This window comes from Ascaphus truei, chromosome 15 (genome assembly GCF_040206685.1).
Source record: "Ascaphus truei isolate aAscTru1 chromosome 15, aAscTru1.hap1, whole genome shotgun sequence".
Classification (NCBI taxonomy): Eukaryota; Metazoa; Chordata; class Amphibia; order Anura; family Ascaphidae; genus Ascaphus; species Ascaphus truei.
The window spans coordinates 42,046,505-42,055,771 of NC_134497.1; the positions used below are offsets into that span (position 1 = coordinate 42,046,505).

Below are 9,267 nucleotides of genomic sequence, written 5' to 3' on the forward strand. Positions count from 1 at the left end.
CGTGCTGTTCCTTTAAACAGGGTATGTCTGGTTTATTCAGTCCCAGGTACTGAGACTGCCACAGTGCATACAATAGAAACACAAGCAAACAAAAAGCTGCTCACCTGAGCGATAACTTAACTTAAATATTCCCTAACTCAGGGGGGAAGTGGCTTTTTCACTTCCACCAACAAAATAAGCAACTTCGCAGTTTTCGACCAAAAAGAACAGAAGGTTTTGAACCTGTTTGGGGAGAGGCTTTTCCCCTCTCTGCTTTCTGCAGCCTTCCTGCCTCCAGGCTCTTGGGGAGACGGGAGAGGAAACAGGAAATAGGTCTTAAGTACCTGATTTCTAATTAGCATGACGGTGACAGAAATCAGGCAGCAGACAAACTGTGGGATGGAGTGCATGTATTATGAGGCTGCACTGTTCAGCCTAAACAGGACAGAAACTGTTCAGTATCTTGGGAGCCCTATATATGGAATTTATTACCATCCCCTGGTTTCTGTCACAATATATATATATATATATATATATATATATATATATATATATATATATATATATATATATATATATATATACACCATACGATACCGGTTGCAACAAGACATCAAGGGACAGCACGCTGGTAAGTAAATCATACATTTTCTATATTTGATAGAAGACACAAAAACCAACGTTTCGGTCCCCCAGTGGGACCTTTCTCAAGGTGGTGCAATTGAATGCAGTGCACAATACATATATATATATATATATATATATATATATATATATATATATATATACCCCAAACCCAAGTGCAATTCAACAATACCAATCACAGTTAATAAGCCTCACCTGCCTATGTGACATGCATCCACAGTATCAGCAGGTAAAGTGCGGCCATTTTTAATACATTAACTCTATATTTGTTTACCAGATATGTGTTTGAGCATGCGCAAAAGGCTCAGGGATTGCCTAATGTTAATGCTGAGAGACTGCATAAGTCTGCCAGACCCAGCGATATCTTGGATAACCGGAGAGAGTGCGCATGGGCTAAACTGATCTGGAGCTGATACCTGGATATATTAACTATTTCAGGGACGTGCAAAATACACATTGTAACTGAAAGTGAAGCGAAACATGTGAGACACGTGATGTGCTCACCGTAAATGTGCAAAAAAATGTGAGGGAATAAAACATATATACACACATGTGGATGACGTGGCTGACTGGAATCTAGGTCAGTATATAAATGCTGAAAGCACTCAGCCATATAATGCATAATGTGTAGTGTAAGAAATGATAATGCGATGATGACTCTATGCATCCTGTCAGGAAGCGACACCTTAAATACCAACATAAATACATAATGCAGACAATGTCAAATAGAGAAACTGGTAATAAATTAGAATAAATGCTGTGTCACACTCTCAGCAAACATTGCCACAGGTGGATCTTGACTAAAAGGGACCTGAGGTGCCTGACACACTGCAATGCACCAAATACGTATGGTTAATGCAACAGCATACATAGAAAGTGAAACAATGCATCAAAGCATAATAATTTGGACAAACAAAAAAGTCAGTATATAAATGCTGAAAGCATTCAGCCATAGAACGCATAATGCGTAGTGTAAGAAATGATAATGCATTGATAACTATGTATCCTGTCAGGAAGCGACACCTTAAATACCAACATAAACATATAATGCAGACGCTGTCACATAGAGAAACTAGTAATAAATTGAAGGCAGAATAAATGCTGTGTGTCTCGCTCTCAGCAAACATTGCCACAGGTGGATCTTGACTGCAAGGGACCTGAGGTGCCTGACATGCTACAATGCACAAAATACATATGGGTAATGCAACAACATCCATAGAAAGTGAAACAATGCATCAAAGCATTATAATTTGCACAAACAATGTGGCAACTACGTGAAATATCATCCAATGCAAATGAAGGCCAATATCACCCCTTTTCTTTCTGTAGTGAATCATTATTTGTGTTAAACAGTATCTGGCTGGCTGATGTCCATGATTAGCATATACAGTATATACTGTGGAAAAGATTCTTAGTATCAGCAAATAACATAGTGGGGCTGTGCTCCTCAATACCCATTAGGGATTAGTTACATGGAGAAAATGTGGCTAACTGGCTGACACCCCGCGGCAGTATGCTCTGGTTTTGCTGTTGAATATGAATCCTAGTATCAGCAAGCAGCACAATGGGCCAGGTGTGTAGATTACAGGAAACAGCTTAATCTGAAGTCCTCATTTAGACCCTGTGGGCTCAATGTGCCCAAACTGTAGATGAGTCTGGCTTCAAGCTGTAGTAGTGTCCTGTTGCAATTACCTCCTCTCCCCGAAGTCTGTGCCTGGGCAATTGGCATACAACACAAGGTGGAGAGCCCATGGAGAGCGGTTATTATCCGCTAAAATGATTAAGGGGTTAACTGGCATTTGAAAATATTTGGTATGTTTTTTTTTTTGCCAACGGTGGCCGTTTGATGCCTGGATGCCCACCATTGCCAGGGGGTACGTAGAACTCCATTTATTTCTGCTGATTTATGTATTTAATAATGGGCAAATAATCTATTATCCATATCTGGATAATAGTTATTTTGCCCATTACTGTACTGTATGTGTGTGTGTGTGGGGGGGGGGGGGTGTATTTAAATGTATAGGACAGGTTTATTTTTTTTACATACAGGGTTGTTTTCTTTGGTCTGCAGGGACCTCTGGAGACCACCCGAGGGCTCCCAGACCCCCGTGGGAACCACCCGAGGCCCCTCAGACACCTGTGGGTCTGACCTGGGGCCCCCCAGACACCCGCGGACCTACCCGTGGAGACCCCATTGTGGCCCACGGTGACCCGCGGAGACTACCTGGTAGACCACGGCACCGGGGACTCCCGTGGGCCTGGGGTATTAACCCTGTATGTAAAATAATAAATCATGTATTTATGGGGGGGCACAGGGGGTGGGTTATGTATTTAATAAATATAATGATGTTTATTGTGGGGCTGTGTATTGTTTTTATTGTGGATACTGGGGGTGGGGGAAGGGGGTATTGTCCCCACGGGTATGTGTGTAGGCCTCCCGGCTGGGTAGTGGGTAAGGGTGGTTAGGCCTCACGGGATGGGTAGTGGGGGAGGGTATTTAGGCCTCCCGAGTAGTGGGTGAGTGGGTTAACCCCTTAATGACTGCAGCGGTTAATGACCGCTAAGGTGATTAAGGAGTTAGGGGACATTACATTGGCTATTTTGATTGTTTTGTATGTTTTGCAGCAGTGGAGGGGGCATGAATAGGATGAAGATGAGGATGAAGATGGCCTTCATCGTGGGTGCATGGAAAAGGTAAGTGTAATATGTATTTACTGTATTTATTGTAATCTATATGTATTTGAAATGGACAAATGCATTATTATCCATATGTGGATAATAGTAATTTTGACCATTACTGTATTGTATGTGTTAGGGGGGTGTATTTAGTTAGAAATAGTGTTTATTTTTTTGGAGGCACAACATTGGTACTGCAGGCCCGCGGGCTCTCCGGGACTCCCGCGGGGACACTGGGACGGATGCGGGGACCCCCGCTTGGTGAGCCGGGGACACCCGGACCCCCGCGGGGTAAGCCGGGGACACCCGGGCTCCTTCTGCGACTCCCACGGAGTCAGCCGGGGACACCCGCCGGCCTGTTGTATGGATGGTGTGCCTGCAAAAATGTAAACAAAGACATTTTTCTAAGTCCTGATTCTTTTCCGCCTGCCTTGGGCTGGCAGGTTTTGTTCGGCGGGTTTATAAAGAACGGTTTCTTAGCGTAGCAGAAGGGCAGAAATCAGCTTATTTAGCTGATCGTACGGGTTTGGTGGGACTTAGAAAAATTTCAGGAAAAAAGGCAGTTTAAGAATGGAAAGTGCCTGTTAGCGCTGCTCTGTGAATCGCGCTGAGCGGAATATCACGTTCGCAAAGCACTTTCCGCTCTTAAAGCCACTTTACAGAGCTTAGTGCATAGCCCCCATAGTATTTAGATCCCAAACAATGCTCAAAATGCTAAGGTGTTTATAACCAACAGTAATACTGCAGACAGACTATTTACAGCAAAATGCAACTTGTCATATCGTTCAAAATTAAAACTAGTAACATTCTTGTTTTTTTCAGATTGAATCTTGCAAAGCCAGGAATCAACAGAAAAGATACCAAAGATTCAGTAACTGTGTTATATAAAGAAATCTTTGTATAAGCAATGATTTATCAATGGTAATGGATATTAAAGGGTTAATATGAGATCCATATAACTATAGGAATGCTGTATAAGCAAAACCTTCATTAAGGCCCTGTGGTGTCTGGGTTCCCAATAGATATTTCCACTTTGCTTCAGATTTCAATAAAGCATTATCTAAATCCCATTTCCTTATTCCAAGGGATATATGATTAAGTCACTGGAAAGTTAGGAATGGTGAGTTACCTCTATGGGGGTATCATGATGGTTCTTGATGGTACTGACATGTTCGAGGAGTCTCCTTCTGAACTGTCTAGACATTTTTCTAACATATTTAACGCCACATTTACATGTTGCTAGAGCAATTGACATAAGTGCATGCCTTGCATGTGCCACAGCGAAACGTTCCCACAGTTTTAGATTTTAGCCATGTTTCTCTTTGTTGGCCCTGAAAATGGCTGTGCACCAAAGTATCAGCCAAATTTTGGGGAAGGCAATAGGTTATTGATGGTGTAGGTTGGAGTACTTTCTTTAAGTCTTGATGTTCTAATAGGATATTCCAGTGTGTCGTGAGTGCCTTTTTAACTTCACACTACTATATGTCCCAATTATTCGAAATCGGATTTATCTCGGTCCACTGGCTAGTGCTTCAATAAAGCAAGATGTGACGTGCTGTTCTTCAAAATTTGCTGGACACACTGGCATATCCTATTAGATGATCAAGACTTAAAGAAGGTACTCCAATCTACACGTCAATAAGATCTAGGTCACCCTAGACATACAATTCGTAAAGGCAGCTGCTTTAATGTCCATCTTTCTCCTCCACCTCAGTATTCACAGGACAATCTAGGACATTAGGTCGTGGCTGTTTCGCCATGACTCACCTCATCACTGGCCGCTTAGCCACTAAGGTAAGTGCCTAAACCCCCTACCATTAGTCCGCTATATCCTAAGCCCCCTCTTACCCTAAAACCCCACACCTTAAGCCCTTACCCTAAAAAATCCCTACCTCAAGCCCTTACTCTAAACCCCCTTAAATTAAATCTCTACCTAAAATAGTAATAAAACATACATTAGAAGCGGCTGGTGGCGGAGGGTCCATCTGCGGCCTAATGCCGGTGGCCAAGTGTTCACGGCGCAACTATTCTCATTCGCAGCTAAGTGAGACTATAGACAGCTTCAGCATAATGGGGAATGCACATTTTATTAGAACCAACAGCATGAAAATATAAAACATTATTAAGAACAACATTTTTCTTGACATAAAACTGCAATAAGAATGAGACAAATAACCAGCATTTAAAAAGTTATAACTTTATCCTTTTAAAATACTTGTTTTATGCACCATAAACTTAAATCACTTTTCATTGTGATTAAGCGTAACACAGATACACATGTGCACTTTTATGTGAGTGTCTTAGTCGCTGGTTATCCCTAAACATGCCTGGCTTTAGAGAAAGGTCTCTCCCCTGTGTGTGTCCTCTTGTGTGTGTTCAGGTTGGATACCTGACTAAATCCCTTACCACATTCCCCACATTCATGTCATCTCTCCCCTGTGTGTGTCCTCTTGTGAGTGTTCAGGCTTGATAAGTCTCTTAATCCCTACCCACATTCCCCACATACATGTGGTCTCTCCCCTGTGTGTGTCCTCTTGTGTGTGTTCAGGTGGGATAACCGACTAAATCCCTTCCCACATTTCCCATACTCATGCGGTCTCTCCCCTGTGTGTGTCCTCTTGTGTGTGTTCAGGTTAGATAAGTCACTAAATCCTTTCCCACATTCCCCACATACATGCGGTCTCTCCCCCGTGTGTAGCCTCTTGTGTGTGCTCAGGTGGGTAACTCACTAAATCCCTTTTCACATTCCCCAAATACATGCGGTCTCTCCCCTGTGTGCGTCCTCTTGTGTGTGTTCAGGTTAGATAAGTCACTAAATCCTTTCCCACATTCCCCACATATATGCGGTCTCTCCCCCGTGTGTATCCTCTTGTGTGTGCTCAGGTGGGATAAATGACTAAATCCCTTCCCACATTCCCCACATAAATGCGGTCTCTCCCCTGTGTGTGTCCTCTTGTGTGTTTCCAGGCTGGATGACACACTAAATCCCTTCCCACATTCCCCACATATATGCGATCTCTCCCCTGTGTGTGTTCTCTTGTGTGTATTCAGGTGGGATAACTGACTAAATCCCTTCCCACATTCCCCACATACATGCGGTCTCTCCCCTGTGTGTGTCATCCTGTGTTTGTTCAGGCTGGATAAGTTACTAAATCCCTTCCCACATTCCCCACATACATGCGGTCTCTCCCCTGTGTGTGTCCTCGTGTGTGTGTCCAGGCTGGATAACCGGCTAAATCCCTTCCCACATTCCCCACATACATGCGGTCTCTCCCCTGTGTGTGTCCTCTTGTGTGTATTTAGGTGGGATAACTGACTAAATCCCCTCCCACATTCCCCACATACATGCGGTCTCTCCCCTGTGTGTGTCATCCTGTGTTTGTTCAGGCTGGATAAGTTACTAAATCCCTTCCCACATTCCCCACATACATGCGGTCTCTCCCCTGTGTGTGTCCTCGTGTGTGTGTCCAGGCTGGATAACCGGCTAAATCCCTTCCCACATTCCCCACATACATGCGGTCTCTCCCCTGTGTGTGTCCTCTTGTGTGTATTTAGGTGGGATAACTGACTAAATCCCCTCCCACATTCCCCACATACATGCGGTCTCTCCCCTGTGTGTGTCCTCTTGTGTTTGTTCAGGCTGGATAAGTCACTAAATCTCTTCCCACATTCCTGACATATATTTGGTCTCTCCCCGGTCTGTGTCCTCTTCTGTAGGTTCTGGTCTGATAACCAAGTCAGACTCTTTCCACTTTCTCCAAGATCTTTTCCTGTGGCAGCTGCCAATATAGATCTTTTGGAATGAGAAGCAGTTACATTGTTTATTAATTGCCTTGACTGGTTGAAAGATACATTTTCTGTAATATTTATTGGAATGTTCCAAGATTGTTCTGTCCTCATCTTTTTCATATACTCATTTGGGTGTTTGAACAGATGTTTGAGGAGGTAATCCTGACTGCTAAAAGAAACCTTGCAGTGTTGGCATGGGTGGATTATTGATGCTTGTCTTTGTACTAGATGAGACAAAAAAGTCACTGTTACACAAACTGTCTTACAAAAGGTGATGGAGGAGAGGTAAGTTGGCATATCACAAAAAGTTCAGGATTAAAGTAAAACGGAAGATGTACATTGTAAAAATGAAGGGTTTAGCACAACAGTGCAGCATTAGGGTAGATGTAGTGGATCATATATTTAAAGTGGATCATAAAATTTAACGATTTAAAAGGAAATCTTACTAGCTGCAAAAACAATTAAAGTGGCAGAAATCTTTTCAAATCCTTTGATAGATAGTAAGTCGATATTTTCAGTTGTGAAGGTATACTAGGTCTGTAGGTCTGTACTTGTGTTACTGATTCACCCCCATACAAACATTGCATTTTATTAAACACATATGAATACACATAAACACACACACACACACATATACAATGGTGATGGGGACAATGCAAACCCAAACAATGCAAAATTATGGAATGTGATTCCAAAAAAAGGAATGTGATTCCCTCCCTTTAAGGTCACATCCCAGCACCCAAAAAAAGAGCATTCATCATATGGTACATCCACCAACTCCCTTCATTACCTTACCGGTTAGCCACTGAGGTAATGAAGGGGGGTTATTAATGTATTTTAATATTGTTGATTTATTTATTACTGGGTTACCATTTAACGCCTATGTGGATACTGGGTCCCCCATTGAGAGGGCCTAGTTATCCACAGTGATAATCAATGGTTTTATGTGTAAAATGTATTTTGAATGTTCTTTTTTGTTTAGTTTTAAACGTGTATATATTTTTTGTTAATGTTAAAACCACGTGTCTAATTGGGATATTGGGCATTAGTCTAGAAGGTGGGCAGAGGTAGGGGACATGGTTGATGGCGATAGGAGAGAGAAGAGAGAGAGAAGAGAGAGAGAAGAGAGAGAGAAGAGAGAGAGAAGAGAGAGAGAAGAGAGAGAGAAGAGAGAGAGAAGAGAGAGGAGAGAGAGAGATATCTATCTATCAGGTAAGATCACAGGCAGGATTGCTGCTTTAGAAATTGGGAAGCAGGGGCATCCTGACACTGGTTAAGGGGTTCAGGAAAGTAGTCATTCACATCTGGCTTTTTTTTTCTAGAGTAGTGATGTCATCCGACATTTTCAACACACACGCATAACTATGTAACAAGGTGCAATTGTAGTAAAGTATAAATGTAATACAATAAATAAACGGTTATGTCAAAAAAAAAATCTTGTTGTTAGTTCTTACTAGGAATTTATTTTAATTCTTTTTTTAAAGGGCGGGGCAAGGTCGTGAGTAGATTTTTTTTGGTTCGGCGAGTAGATTTTTGGTTTATTTTTCAAGCACTATATATATATATATATATATATATATATATATATATATATATATATATATATATATATATATATATATATATGAGAGACTACATATTACCACGCTCCTCCCTATAAAAATTTTCTGCTGGTAAAAAGATAGGCCTTACATATAGAAAAACAAAAAGAAAGATTCCTGCACTCCTACCAATTGGGCTAAAATAAAATAGTAATCTGATGAATAAGGGTTATTTAGTTAAATCCTTTGGCCAAAGTACTATAAGCCTGCAAGCCACATCAAGGCATACCCAAATTTTGCAGGTACCTACACTGAATATATGTAATTATTGTCATTTATATGGGCGGTAATACGGCTTTTTGCTTACCGCAGCTTGATGTATCCGGCCCTTTAACTCAAGTCGGGTTTAGTGATATTAAGTTCTAGTTGACCCGTAATGGTGTATGCAGATCTATCAATATTTGCAATTTAACTTCAGTAATAAGACAATAGAGATGTAAAAATGACACAACACACATATTCCTGATTACCTAGTGCTGGCGTGTTACTTTTCCACAGCGTACCCCACTTGATATAAAGCTCTTTCCCATATTGATTTCTATACCAGACCAGGAGCTCTCGGGGGGGGGGTCTGTGC

The 9,267-nt window shown here is 41.8% G+C and overlaps 1 protein-coding gene across 1 annotated transcript; it reads right to left on the reverse strand.

Annotated features, from left to right (window-relative positions):
- Positions 1-6,012: 6,012 nt before the first annotated feature.
- LOC142466379 (uncharacterized) lies at positions 6,013-7,128 on the reverse strand (the record flags this gene model as incomplete). The annotated part of the gene is made up of 1 exon (XM_075571235.1): positions 6,013-7,128. A coding segment is annotated over one exon (1,116 nt), but the record flags the coding sequence as incomplete, so codon positions are not given.
- Between the last annotated feature and the right edge of the window lie 2,139 nt (positions 7,129-9,267).